The 14,830-nt window shown below is 46.6% G+C and overlaps 1 protein-coding gene across 1 annotated transcript; it reads right to left on the bottom strand.

The window, feature by feature from the left end:
- Positions 1–302: 302 nt before the first annotated feature.
- On the bottom strand, positions 303–10,878 carry PSMD4 (proteasome 26S subunit, non-ATPase 4). Its single transcript, XM_032360699.1, has 10 exons — positions 10,775–10,878; positions 4,604–4,744; positions 3,270–3,384; positions 2,791–2,877; positions 2,496–2,564; positions 2,110–2,325; positions 1,611–1,719; positions 1,313–1,444; positions 1,161–1,228; positions 303–580 (listed from the first exon to the last, which is right to left on the bottom strand). The coding sequence occupies exons 1-10, from the start codon at positions 10,798–10,800 to the stop codon at positions 410–412; spliced, it is 1,134 nt and encodes a 377-aa protein (XP_032216590.1). The 5' UTR covers positions 10,801–10,878; the 3' UTR covers positions 303–409.
- Positions 10,879–14,830: the final 3,952 nt, after the last annotated feature.

Here is a 14,830-nt window from a genome sequence, read left to right as displayed (position 1 = left end):
AAGAGTCCATGCTCTTCTGACTGAGCTGGCCAGGTGCCTCAAGGCCAGTACTGTTTTCCACTCAGTCCTGTGGCCCAGAGCCTACCCTAAACCGACTTTCAGCAAAGCTCCTCTTCATGAGACAGGGAAACAGCCCCAGGGCAGAAGAGTCAGGAGAGACTGCCATGGAGCCGGAAGGGGAGCAGGTCAGGAGTTAGGAGGCCAGGCGCTGGAGACACAGAGGACTCAACAGGGCACAGTCTCCTTGTGCCAGGCACTCCTCGCCTCTGTCACCCTCAGAGATACCACTACTGGAAGCAAAAGAGAAACAAAGGCTACCAAGCTTTATTCAGGTCATACTGATTACAGATAACATATGGAAGCCTGCATCCAGCCCCTTGAGCAGGCTCAGTCACCCCTGCTGCCAGTCTCATTTCTTGTCCTCCTCCTTCTTGTCCTTCTTGCCATCCTTGTTGGCCTGCGAGGCCAGGGACCCCATGGCATTTCGAATAGCTTCATTGTTGGGATCCACGCCTGGAAGGTTCTCCAGGACACTCTGAAGGAACTCGGGGTCCTGCATCACGTCATAATCATCCTCCTCCTGAAAAAGGGCAGTGTCAGCTTGGGCCAGGGGCTGGGCCAGCTTGGGAGCGCACTGCTGCCTGAGCCCCTCTCCACCTGTCTGTGGGTGGGGCCACCTCTGGCCCAATGTAGAAAGGTCAACGGAGGGGAATACCCAGTGCCTACGGATGGTACGAACTCATACATTCGTGCGTGACCAGACAGAGAAACTGGAACTTTGCTTCCTGAGCATACAGGATAAAAACAGATGCCATCACGTTCAGATTTCTTGCTATCAGACACCCACTCCTTCTTTGCCTTAGACTCTCTCTCACCCTCCTGGGAAGACAACACCCTATATACCAGTCCAGACTGCTCCCACCAAGAAGGAAGAAAAATGACAGAACATCAGGACACTGAGCCAACCTGGACTGGGTTCATTCTATGGCCTTAGCAAGGTTAACAAACAAGAAATGTAGATCTAGGTGTTTCTTTCCCTCTGCTCCTCAATAAGCTCATCTATGAAACCCTGAAGAATGTTCCAGGCCCAGAGAGCTAAAGACATGAACACCAATGGACCTTAAGTGTTCTGGAGGTGGGGAGTCATTTTTGGCCCTCACCTTGGCGGGCTCAGATGTGTCCATGGCGGAACTGGCATCAATGTCAGCAGATTCTGCCTGGCCAAACTCTGAGGAAAAGAGGGCAGTCCGTTTAGCTCCATTTCCCTACCCAGTGTCTCTGCCCGAGCACTGCTTCCCACGCCCTGGCTTACCAGCACCCTGCAGGGACATCTGCATGGCATAGGCGATCTGCTCCTCCTCGGTCATACTGCTCAGGTCAGGAAGCCCAGTGCGGCCAAACTCCTGCTGGCTGATGGTCATCTTCAGCAGGGCATCATCTGAGTCTGGAAAAAGGAGGGGAGCAGCAGAGTAGGATCGCTGCCATGCTCCACACACGCCCACCCCTAAGCTGCTCCCCCAGCTCCTGTGTTCCCATGCTGCCCAGCCTCCCTACCACTACTCCAGCATCCACGCCTGACTCCACGGGTTACCCTTGGCCCCATCCCTCACCTTCAGCCCCAGCTGTAGCAATCCCTGCCTCAGCCGCAGAGGCTGCAGCTGCCCGCCGGGCCTCTTCCTCCTGCCGCTGCCGCTGCTCTTCCATAGAGACACGGAGGGCCTGGCAAAGGGCAGGGCAAGGTCAGATGTTCTGCCCTCCCTCCTTGCAGGCGCTTGGGGAAGTCAGTTGAGGGGTAGGAAGGGAACATAAAGTGGCAGCCTCTGGTTTATGCACGTGGGCAGGAAGCTGGGGAGGTAAGAGGTGACAGAGGGAAAAAGGATTTGGGAGAAGCCTGGGGTTTAATGAGGAGAAGTGAACAAGAGAGTCCGACATTGGTGTCCCCAGAGATCACGCAGAATTAAGAGGAAAAGGGACCAAAGGGAGTCTGGGAAAATGAGCGAGGGTGTTCAGGAAGGTTTAAGCCTGGAGATGCTACGTGGTATGTGGGTCCTCAGTACAGGAGGACAAAGGAGGACCCCTGGGCGCTACCTGAGGTCAACATTTGCTCACCAGGGCCAGCTCAGGATCAGCACTGGGATCCACTCCAAATTCAAAGTCACTGGCACCAAGACCCAACATGGCACCACCTTCACCAGCCAGAATTGGAGAACTGATGAGGGCATCGGCCAAGCTGGGCCCAGGAGGCACTGTCACCAGATGAGAACCGGTTCCATCTTTGCCATTCAGTGTGTTTACAAAGGCTGTCAGCTTTTCTGTGTTCACCTCCTGGAAGAGGGAAGAACGGAGGCGGCTCTCCTTCCCGCCCTGCTCCCCCTCCTCTGCCACTTCAGCACCTGTCCGGAGCTGCTCTCTCACAGCGCAGGCACTGCTATGGGGAAGGACTGCTCTGTTTGTAACCAAATCAAGTCCATGCCCCCCAACCCATTCTTACTCACCTCTTCCCCAAAATTGATAATATCAACATTTACTTTTTCTTTCTTGAGACGTTTAGCCAGCTTCACCAGCTAGGAAGAGGGAAGAGAAATGAGGAAATCTGTTCCATACCACAAGGGGAAAGGATACTCCACACAAGCATACAGAAATCGGTTAACCTCCCCGATGACCCCCAACAGAAATACTGAATTCTGCATATCCACATTTTCCCAAAAGGATGAACCCAATGCCTATGGCAGCTTGCCTAAGACCCAAGGGGCCCCATTCCCACGTTCCCCAGCTGTCACCTGGACTCACATCCTTCTCATTGTCCTCTACGGGGCTCCCCACAAAGGCGATGATGCGCATCTTGTGATTCTTGCCCTGTCGGTGCTTCAGAGCCAGCTTGCAAAGGAAGAGGAAGTTCTCACGATTAGCCAGAGCCAGAGGAACCACTGAGCTCTCTCTTCTGTCACTCTACTTCTTTTCTTAGGGTTTCTATGTTCAAGTCCACCATCATGTTCACACAAGGTCTAACCCCTCCCCCACCCTTCCCTCCCTCCTGTGCCTCTGCGTGTGGACAAGAGGGGCTGTCTTAATTCCAGGGGTCTTTTCCTTCACCACCCTCACCAGTCCTGGATTCATCCCACCATATCTTTTCTACTTCTTTCTCTGGGTCGGTCACTTCTCTTCCCTGCTCTGGTTCTAGCTCAACACTCCAGGGAAGAAATGAACCAGTGTTGGGGGCAGAGCCTCAGAGCAAGGGGGAACAATCAAAGGGATCCAGTAGGACTCACATGGGCCACACGGATGCCAGTGCAGAAGGTGATCTTGCCCTTGGGTTGGACAGTGTGGAGCTTGGAAAGAATGCGGCCGGTGTCAGGGGTGAGTGTGGTCAGCACTTCACAGTCACTGGGATGTAGGGAGAGGGTTTCTATGATTTCAGGTCTGGACAAGTGCCTCTGAACCTGTATCTGACTCATCTTTTTTTTTTTTTTTTCCAAGGAAACTCTACGCCTGACATGGGGCTTGAACTCACAACCCCGAGATCAAGAGTCTCATGTTCTACCAACTGAGCCAGCCAGGTGCCCCCAACTCATCTTTTAAGACCTGGATAATAACTGTAATCTCTCCTGTTCTTAATCAAACATCCAGTATTTAGAGGGTAGATCTTAAATGTCCTCATTAAAAGTAAAGAATTTTTTCTATGTGAGATATGTGTGTTACCTAAACTTAGTGTGGTGATCATTTCACAATATATACATATATCAAATGTTGTATACCTTAAACGAATGCCATATTGTTTGTCAGCTGTATCTCAATAAAACTAGAAAAAAATCTAGTATTTAATAGATATGAACACAGGAAGTAAGGGGTTGACTTTACAAGAAACTTGCCCTCTTCCTCCCAATGCTTCCCTTGAACTCTTCTTATGTTATTCTGCTCCCAGGGCCCCAAGAATCCTCCACCACATCTGGATGCTAGTGAGCGTGTCTCCCCGCCGCTCCATTTCCAGACCTGCCTGCCAGCTAACAACAAACATACTGGGATGGGAGGTTACTCATTTGAGGATTATTAGTTCCTTAAACAAATTACTTTTGGGGTATGAGGATATGTGATACAGGTCCTGGGTACTCTTAACTCAAAATGACTTTTCACTGACTTTAAAATACATCGTGAAATTTCACCCCAGAAGATTTAGTTTCCTAACTGTATCAAATTCAGATTAATATCAAACCCAAGCTGCAGGGCACTTGGGTGACTCAGTCGATTAAGCATCCGACTCTTGATTTTGGCTCAGGTCCTGATCTCCAGGTCCTAAGATGGAGCCCTGACCACATGGGGCTCTTCGCTCAGTGGGGAGTCCTCTGGGACTTCTCTCCCCACCTTGCCCGTCCCCACCCACCCTGTGCTCTCTCTTTCTCAGATAAGTAAGTCTTTAAAATAAATAAATAAATAAACTCAAGTTGCTATTAATATTTCTTCTGAATAGGGAAGAAGGTAGTCTGGGAAGGCTGATGGGCAAATGCAACTTCACGGGACCTGGACAGCAACCTGGATGCCACAGCAGGTCACATGTGGGAAAACACCCACCCACCTACCACACCCCTTCCTCCTCTGCCCCATGTACTTGGCCAGTGTGATGAGGCCCACGTTGTTCTCAGGGTTGCTGCGGGTCTTAGAGTGACAAACTATGTTGACAGCGTCTTGTTGAGCCTGCAGCCGGGTGGGTAAGAAGTCCCCATTCCGCATATACTCACTGTTGTCCACACTGTCAGATTAAAAGAAAGACAGAGAAGACATATGGTAAGATCTCTCCGATACATTCTCTCTAATTCCAGAGACCTCTACCCTCTTCCCTCCTTCAATACTTCGAGGGACACTATCATGCACAGTAGTGGCTCTCAGTCTCTGTGAAACACAGAAACACCTACAACTTAAAAAATATTAAATGTGTACGTATGTATACACACACACACACACACACACACACACACACACACAGACTTCCAAGCCTTACACCAGACTTACTGACTCAAAATGATCAAAGGAGGGGCAACAGGGTGGGTCAGTTGGTTGGGCAGCACACTTGATTTCAGCTCAGGTCATGATCTCAGAGTTGTGAGATCAAGCCCCACATCTTGCTCCACACTCAGTGAGGAGACTGCTTAAGATTCCCCCTCTCTCTCTACCCCCACCTTTCTTAAAAAAAAAAAAAAAAAAAGACGAAAGGAGGAAATATACTTTATTTTTTAAATTTTATTTATTTGTCAGAGAGAGAAAAAGAGAGCATGTGTGCGCAGGAGCACAAGCAAGGGGAGAGGCAGGCTCCCTGCTGAGCAAGAAGCCAGATGCAGGACTCGACTCCAGGGCCCTGGGATCATGACCTGAGCCAAAGGCAGATGCTTAATTGACTGAGCCACCCAAGCATCCCAGGAAATAGATTTTAAATCTCCATTCCACAGATGATTCTGATAAGCATCAAAGGTTGCAATCTGTTCAAGCACCACAATCACCTTCTTAGAAGCTGCAATTCAATGTTATTAAGCAGTGTCATGGATGAATATTCTAAATTTGCCTTCAAGATTTATCCCTCGGGCGCCTGGGTGGCTCAGTTGGTTAAGCGTCTGCCTTCAGCTCAGGTCACAATTCCCTGGTTCTAAGATCAAATCTCGCATCAAGCTACTTGCTTAGCAGAGAGGGTGCTTCTCCCTCTGCCTCTGCCTGCTGCTCCCCTTGCTTATGCCCTGTCAAATAAATAAAAATCGTTAAGAATCCATTAAAAAAAAAAGTATTTCAAGGGTAGAAAATATTTACAAAATAATACATGCTCGGCAGCAATGAGTGCAGAAAAGCATAAAGCAATCATCTGGTTAAATGTTTACCAGCTTTGGCAGCTGGATCAAACTGTAAAAATGAGGTTCTATGGAAGTGGGCTCTCACATCTTTTTTTTTTTTTTTTTTTTAAAGATTTTTATTTATTTATTTGTAAGAGAGAGAGAGAGAGCGAGCACAGGCAGACAGAGTGGAAGGCAGAGTCAGAGGGAGAAGCAGGCTCCCTGCGGAGCAAGGAGCCCGATGTGGGACTCGATCCCAGGACGCTGGGATCATGACCTGAGCCGAAGGCAGCTGCTTAACCAACTGAGCCACCCAGGCGTCCCTCTCACATCTTTTATCCTTGCAGTTTTTCCCAATCTAAGAAATCCAGATAATATGAAATACAAGCAGGGCACCTGGGTGGCTCAGTGGGTTGGGCCTCTGCCTTTGGCTCGGGTCATGATCTCAGGGTCCTGGGACTGAGCCGGCGCAGGACTCTGCTCAGCAGGAAGCCTGCTTCCTCCCCACCCAGCCTGCCTACTTGCGATCTCTCTCTGTCAAATAAATAAAATCTTAAAAAAAAAAAAAAAAAGAGGGACGCCTGGGTGGCTCAGTTGGTTGGACGACAGCCTTCAGCTCAGGTCATGATCCCGGAGTCCCGGGATCGAGTCCCGCATCGGGCTCCCAGCTCCATGGGGAGTCTGCTTCTCTCTCTGACCTTCTCCTCGCTCATGCTCTCTCTCACTGTCTCTCTCTCAAATAAATAAATAAAATCTTAAAAAAAAAAAAAAAAAGAAATACAAGTTCTGGCTTCCCCAGAGACCATAAGGAGACAAGAAAGTGAAGGAGTTATACTTCAAGCCTCAAACAGGATCAATTCCTGATGACTTGAGATCCCATAGCACTCTAATCATCAAGGATTCCATCTGTACTGCTGGGAAGAAGCAATGTTGTCCCAGATGAGACACTTCATTTCCACTTGCAAACAAAATATGGGCTGGGGGGAAATGCCTGGGTTGCTCAGTGGGTTAAGAGTCTGCCTGAGGCTCAAGTCATGATCCTGGAGCCCCGGGGATTGAGCCCTGAATCCAGGCTCCCTGCTCAGTGGGGAGTCTGCTTCTCTCTCCCTCCCGCTCTGCTCCTTCCCCCACTCATGCTCTATCTCTGACAAATAAATAAATAAAATCTTAAAAAAATATATGGGTGGGTGCAATCTTTTTCTTTAATATCGTTTGACCGGCAATAAATATAAGCAAAAATGATGAAGAAGGTAATTAAGAAACTAATGATAGAAACAGAAAAGGGAGTAAAGGGCGGTGTTCAGTTTCAGGTTCAAATACCCAATCTCTTATTTATTAATACTATGATCCTGAGGAAGTTACTTCATTTCTCTAAACTCTAGTTACTTCATCTGTAAAATGGGCTTTACTGTATGTAGGTGAGGGTAGGCTTTCAGGATTGCTTTGATGATGAAATTCATAGAAAGTACTTAGCACAGTGCCTAACAATAAGCATGAAACATGGACTAGTTCTCCTGTGGAAACTCCATCTATGTAGAGGTCAAGGGCTCACTCTCCTGACCATTCATTATATTCTTTTTTTCTCTGATACACTGTTTCTGCTTATTCTCCCAGCAGAGAAGCAACAGCTTCTCTTGCTTCAAATACAGTAGTGAGTCCAAACATAAAAAACAATGGAGGCTTTGAGGACCATCCAGCTGGAACAGCTACTAAGTAGAAGGACTGTGGGCAAGAGCAGCAGATGGATGAGGCCTGCAAGAAAGGCGTCAGAGTGAGCATGGGGACATGAGAGGTAGGGAGAACAGACAGTGGAGAGTGTGGGAGCAGGCCTCACACTCTGTCCTGCATCAGAACACTGGGAGGGTGATGGTAGTATGGGGGTATTAAAAACAAAGATGCCTTAACACCTAGGTATGTATCCCTAGAAAAAAAGTTCAGCTTCTCCAATCTTGAACTTTATATGAATTGAATAATATATTTCTTTCTTTCTTTTTTTTTTTTTTAAAGATTTTGTTTTATTTATTTGACAGACCGAGAGAGCACAAGCAGGCAGAGCAGCAGAGGGAGAGGGAGAAGCAGGCTCCCCACAGAGCAAGGAACCCGACGTGGGACTCGATCCCAGGACCCTGGGATCATGACCCCAGCAGAAGGCAGTTGCCCAACCAACTGAGCCACTCAGGCACCCAATATATCTATTTCTTGACTACTTTTGCTCAACCATATACAATTCTTCCCAACAAAAATCCATCTCAAAATAAGGGCTCGTGAAATTATCCAGCTACTCCATAAAGTCTTTATTTAAAAAAGAACACAGGGGTGCCTGGGTAGCTCAGTGGGTTAAAGCCTCTGCCTTCGGCTCAGGGCATGATCCCAGAATCCTGGGATCATGCCCCACATCAGGCTCTCTGCTCAGCGGGGAGCCTGCTTCCCCCCTCTCTCTCTGCCTGCCTCTCCACCTACTTGTGATCTCTGTCTGTCAAATAAATAAATAAAATCTTAAATAAATAAATAAATAAATAAAAATAAAAAAGAATACAGATGCCTGGACTTTCTTGGCTGGGCATCTGGCTCTGCGAATGGAAAACGGAGTCAAATACCTGCCATTTTTAATAAACTCCTCTGCAGGATTTTGATGCACAGCAGAGCATGAATCTCTACAGAAAAAAAGGAGTGGTCTCCTCACTATTCTGTGCCTGTGCTGTTTTTTTTTTTTTTTTTAAAGATTTTATTTATTTACTTGACAGAGAGAGATCACAAGCAGGCAGAGAGGCAGGCAGAGAGAGAGGAGGAAGCAGGCTCCCTGCTGAGCAGAGAGCCCGATGCGGGCCTCGATCCCAGGACCCTGAGATCATGACCTGAGCCGAAGGCAGAGGCTTAACCCACTGAGCCACCCAGGCGCCCCTGTGCCTGTGCTGTTACAACTGGCCACCCATATGTCTCTCTGGACATAATCTTTCCTCCTATACATCAAGACAAACCAATAGTCTTTTTTTTTTTTTTTAAAGTAGGCTCCATGCTGGGAGGGGCTTGGATTCAGGACTCTGAGTTCAAGAGCCAGACACTTCACCAAGCCATCAAGGTGTCCCCAGGCCAATATTTTTAAACCCCATTTTGTATTCGGGTTTACACGGCTCTGCCTCCACCATGTTCATAACTCTTCCAGAAGTCCTCTATTGAAAGGTACCAAAGTCCAACCTTCTGAGCTCAACATTCGTGGTTTTCTACCCTTCTACTATTCACATGAATTCTGAGCTCAACATTCGTGGTTTTCTACCCTTCAAAAAAAGAAACTACCTTAAACCAACAACCTTAAAACTAAGTCACACTAATCTATTTCCTAATCCTTAACCACACCTTGGGCATTTACACTTCAGCAGTTTAGTTTCTGCCCTACCCTCTACATGTCATGGTCTCTCCTCAACATCTGCTAAAGTCCCTTCAAGGCCCCTCTTAAATTCCCTCTTGAGGACTTCTCAGGTACACTGCGACTAACAGATGTACAGTGCTATACAGTTTACAAAGCATGGTCACAAACATTCTACCTACCTGTGTTATAAGGCAAGTGGAGATTAAGATTACTCCCAGTGAAAGATTTAATACATTCTCAAGAACATGCAGCTAGTAAGTAGCAGAAAACACAGGACTTTGGATTCCAGATCCTGTCCTTTTTCTATTCTAACATGCTTTGGCAACATAAACATCTAGAACTCCCAATTAAATCTTAACTAAAGATAATTAACAAATAACTTTCTAGTATAAGTACATCCCCTGCAATATTTGGGAAACATTTATAGCCACTTTTATATTAAAAACTACTGTTCACATGAATTCAAATTTACCTGGCACCCTATATTTTACCTGGCAATGTTATCCTTCCCCACCCCACCAAAAGAAACTCTTAGGTGGCTGTTCCATCCAACAGGCAATTTGTGTGTTTGCATACTATTCCTTACTATATTCTACTCTCATCGCTCAAAGAAACTGTGGAAATCTTGCAAAAGTCTGTGTCCTCTGCTTCTAAAATCCAACTCATAGTAAGACAGTAATAATAAAATACATAATAATCCAACTCATAATAAGATACTCATAATAAGTTTGAGACTGAAGAAGAGGGCTAGCTCAGCAGCCTAGGGTTTAAATGTTGGCTCCCCCACTCAATTAGCGCTGCGACTTTGGGGAAGTCATTTAAAATTGCTGAGACTTGGGGGGCGCTTGGGTGGCTCAGTGGGTTAAAGCCTCTGCCTTCTACTCAGGTCATGATCCCCAGGGCCTGGGATTGAGCCCCACATCAGGCTCTCTGCTCAGCGGGGAGCCTGCTTCCCCTTCTCTCTCTCTCTCTCTGCCTGCCTCTGGTTACTTGTGATCTCTGTCTGTCAAATAAATAAATAAAATCTTAAAAAAAAAAATTGCTGAGACTCGGTATCATCACCTGTAAAACGGACGAATATTTACCTACAAGTGTTGTGAAGTTTAAGTGAAAAAACGTAAATTAATGCCTGACACATAGAAGGCAATTTATAAGCTGTACCTCTGAAAATAATACAGGGGAAGTTAATGGAGACAGACATGAGCCATTGGGACAGAGAAAGGATTTACAATCTCTCTTAATATCCATTATTTTGAAAAGAAGAGAGCAGGGCAGATGAGTCTGAGAAGCAACACTCCCTACAGACAGCAGACTTGGGGCTAGTCTAGGGGAGACGACGCTAAAATAGAGCGAAGAAGCAAGGATCGGCCAGTCAATGACTGTCCGAGGGTTGAGGGGTACTGAGGTACTCCGGACCCGTCCTCCTCTCCCGGGCCCTGGGATGACTCAGGGAGTCAATGGGGCTCCTTCCTTCCGGGCCCAGGGCCTCATCTCACCGATCGGTCCCCCACCTCCACCCCAAGCCCACCCAGCCTCAGCGCGACAAGCGCCCCCTCATTCAGTCCCGCCCCCCATGGGTCCCGAGGTAAATCCTCACCAAACCATAGTGCTTTCCAACACCATCTTGCCACCTTCCTCCCTCCCAGACCGGCTCTTCTAGACTGCCAAACAACAACTCCTCCCATTGGCCCAGTGCTCACCACCAATCACAGGCCTCGCTCAACCAGCTTCTTTCTGTTTCCAGCCGCGTTGTCCTCTGGGAGTTGTAGGCGCCGCTAACATAAAAAGTTGTGTAGGAAACGGCCGGAAGACTGAAGTGACACACAGAAAGAAGTCCCCCCTACCCTCCTTGTTATTCAGGTTCTCTGGCTGAGTTCCCTGGTGGCGGATCTAAAAGAAGCTGTGGAGGGAGGAACTCTTGAAATTGCTGTGGATGTGTTTGCCAGCGTCTTCATTTTTAGAAAGTGGTGGGATTGTTCATGTTTCAGCTATGACGCTTCGGGATAGCGCTTTGTGCACCTAACCACTAAGTCCTTATCCTCCAGAATTGAATATATATCTCTCTCCCATTTAATTAAGGGCAGGAATGGTGTCTTAATCTTTGCAATCCCTGAGCCAGTACAGAGCCTGACACATCAGGTTTGACGAATCAATCCTTTTATAACTAATCTCCCAAAGAATGGGAGACAAACTAGTAAACCATTTTGGTTTGTTAGTGAAAAATAACATTAAAAAATGTGTTGGATTGGGCGCCTGGGTGGCTCAGTTGGTAAAGAATCTGGGATTGAGTTCCGGATTTGTGCTTCCTGCTCAGCCAGGAGTCTGCTTCTCCCTCCCCTCACTGGTGCTTTCTCTCTCAAATAAATAGATAAAATCTTAAAAAAAGAAAGAAAGAAAAGAAAAAAATGCTTCGGGTTACCTTCCCCCCCACACACACACCCCACCGCCCCCGCCCCCCCAACCTGGAAATCCCAGGTCTCCTGGAGAAGAGAAGGGGGAAAGGAGGAAGACACCTGGCGTGGCTACAGCACACCATACTTGGAGATGGGGGAGAGGAGTGTTGGATATTACCTAGATGTTTTTTTTTTAATGTTTTTTTGTTCTGTGTTGTTTTGTTTTGTTTTAGAGAGGGGGTGAAGGGGCAAGGGAGACAAAGAGAGAATTTTTTTTTTAAGGATTTTATTTATTTGAGACAGTGAAAGCGAGAGAGATCAGAGAGGGAGAAGAAGCGGACTCGCCACTGAGCAGAGAGCCCAATGCAGGTCTCAATCCAGAACCCTGGATTCATGACCTAAGTCAAAGGCAGTTGCTTAACTGACTGAGCCACCCAGGTGCCCCAAGAGAGAGAATTTTAAGCAGCCTCTCTCCCAGTGCCCCAGCACAAAGCCGAAACCAGGCCTTCATCTCACAACCCCGAGATCATGCATGACCTGAGGAGAACAAGAGTCTGAACCTTAACCAACTGAGCCACCCCCAGATGCCTCTAGATGTTGGTTTTAATAGATATGTTCAGAAGTTATTGGTAACCATTAGAGCTTGAATAGGAATAAAATCTATCATTGGGGGGGGGGAAGCCATCAATAATAACCATAGACAGGAAAGGGGAAACAAATAAGAAAAATAATTAGTGACAAGTTCAAACATAACCAAAATAGTTTGCAAACAAGACAAGAAGTACATTTTAAAAATAGCTGCATAATGTGGGGCATCTGGGTGGCTCAGTGGGTTAAGCTTTTGCCTTCAGCTCAGGTCATGATCTTGGGGTCCTGGGGATCAAGCCCCACATCGGGCTCCTTGCTCAGTGGGGAGCCTGCTTCTCCCTCTCTCTCTGCCTGCCTCTCTGCCTATTTGTGATCTCTCTCTCTGTCAAATAAAAAAATAACATTTTTTAAAAAGGTAAAAATAGAGTGAAAAAATATTCCAGGCAATAGTAATAACAGAAAGCATGTGTATTAATATTGTACAAAACAAAAATCAACACAAATAGCTGAGATCAGATCAGGAGAGGGATATTTCATAAAATATAAAATTCATCAACAACAAAAAAATGCTCTGGTTTAATCGGGATAATGCAGTTCCAAAGACAAGTTGAACATCAGGGATAACTAAGTCAGTATTCTTCTAAATGTGTAAGTAAACGAAGACACACATTCAACCCGAACAAAGGAACAAGGAAGTGAATGTTCTGGAATGTCATCACTGTTATGGAAAACCATGACACATGATCCCTGTGCAGGGAAGTGTCACCTTCTCAGCTTTAGTCAGATATTTAATAGATTGTGACCTGTGTTTAGTTATTGATTTTTTTCTAAATATTTTATTTATATTATTTATTGATTTGACACAGAGAGAGAGATCACAAGTAGGCAGAGAGGCAGGCAGAGAGAGAGTGGGGAGCAGGCTCCCTGCTGAGTGGAGAGCCCGATGTGGGTCTCCATCCCAGGACCCTGGGATCATGACATGAGCTGAAGGCTGAGCCTTACTACTAACCCTCTGAGCCACCCAGGCGCCCCTAGTTAGTACAATTAAAAAAAAAATTATTAAAAAAAATAATAAATTATTTATTCATTTGAGAGAGAGAGAGAGAGAACAAGTAGGGGGAACAGCACAGCACAGGGAGAGGAAGAAGCACACTCCCCACTGAGCAGGAAGCCAGATGGGGGGTCCTGATCCCAGAAACTTGGGATCATGACCTGAGCTGAAGGCAAATGCTTAACTGACTGAGCTACCCAAGTGTCCCTAGCATACTTTTTATTTTTTTAATTTTTTTTATTTATTTATTTTTAAAGATTTTATTTATTTATTTGACAGAGAGAGATCACAAGTAGGCAGAGAGGCAGGCAGAGAGAGAGAGAGAAAGAGAGGGAAGCAGGCTCCCCGCTGAGCAGAGAGCCCGACGTGGGACTCGATTCCAGGACCCTGAGATCATGACCCGAGCAGAAGGCAATGGCTTAACCCACTGAGCCACCCAGGCGCCCCCTAGCATACTTTTTAAAAAAGATTTTATTTACTTGGGGCACCTGGGTGCTCAGTCATTAGGCATCTGCCTTCAGCTGACATCATGATCCCAGCAAGCGTCCTGGGCTGGAGCCTCTGCATTGGGCTTGGCAGGAAGCCTGCTTCTCCCTCTCCCCTTCCTCCTGCTTGTGTTCCATCTCTCACTGTTCTCTATCAAATGAATAAATAAAATCTTTTAAAAAAGGTTTTTTTTATTTAAGAGTGTGTGAGAGCATGAGAGTGGGATGAGGGGCTGAGAGAGAAGCAGATTCTCCGCTGAGCAAGGAGCCCCATGCAGGGCTCAATCCCAGGCACCCTAGTTAGTACACATTTAAAAAGTCTATGGAGCGGCACCTGAGTGACTCATTCAGTTAAGTGTCTGCCTTCAGCTCAGGTGGTGATTTCAGGGTCCTGGAATTGAGCCCTGCATGGGGCTTCCTGCTCAGTGGGGAGTTTCTCTTTCAAATAAATAAATAAAATCTTTGTGAAGATTTTATCTTTAAAATAAATCTTCAAAGATTTTATTTATTTATTTTATAGAGACACAGCAAGAGAGAGAACACAAGCAGGGGAGGTGGAAGAGGGAGTGAGCTGAAGGCAGACACTTAATGACTGATCCACCCAGGTGCCCCATTAAATAAAATCTTTTTTTTTTTTTAAAGATTTTATTTATTTATTTATTTGAGAGAGAGACACAGCAAGAGAGGGACCACTAGCAGGGGGAGTGAAAGAGGGAGAAGCAGGCCTCCTGCCAAGCAGGGAGCCCCATATGGGGCTCGATCCCAGGACCCTGGGATCATGACCTGAGCTGAATGAAGGCAGATGCTTAATGACTGAGTCACCCAGGTGTCCCTAAATAAAATCTTAAAAAAAAAAAATAAAAAAAGTCTGTGGGGGCACCTGGGTGGCTCAGTGGGTTGAGCCTCTGCCTCTGTCTCGGGTCATGATCTCAGGGTCCTAGGATCGAGCCCTGCATGGGGATCTCTGCTCGACAGGAGCCTCCTTCCCCACTTCCCTCTCTGCCTGCTTCTCTGCCTATTTGTGATCTCTGTTTGTCAAATAAATAAATAAAATCTTTAAAAAAAAAAAAAAGGTCTGTGCAGCAGCACTTATGGAGGGGCACCTGGGTGGCTCAGTTGGTTAAGCGTCTGCCTTC

This window comes from Mustela erminea, chromosome 10 (assembly GCF_009829155.1).
Source record: "Mustela erminea isolate mMusErm1 chromosome 10, mMusErm1.Pri, whole genome shotgun sequence".
Lineage (NCBI taxonomy): Eukaryota > Metazoa > Chordata > Mammalia > Carnivora > Mustelidae > Mustela > Mustela erminea.
The sequence above is the reverse complement of the archived record's forward strand: the minus strand, read 5'-3'. Positions and strand labels throughout refer to the sequence as shown.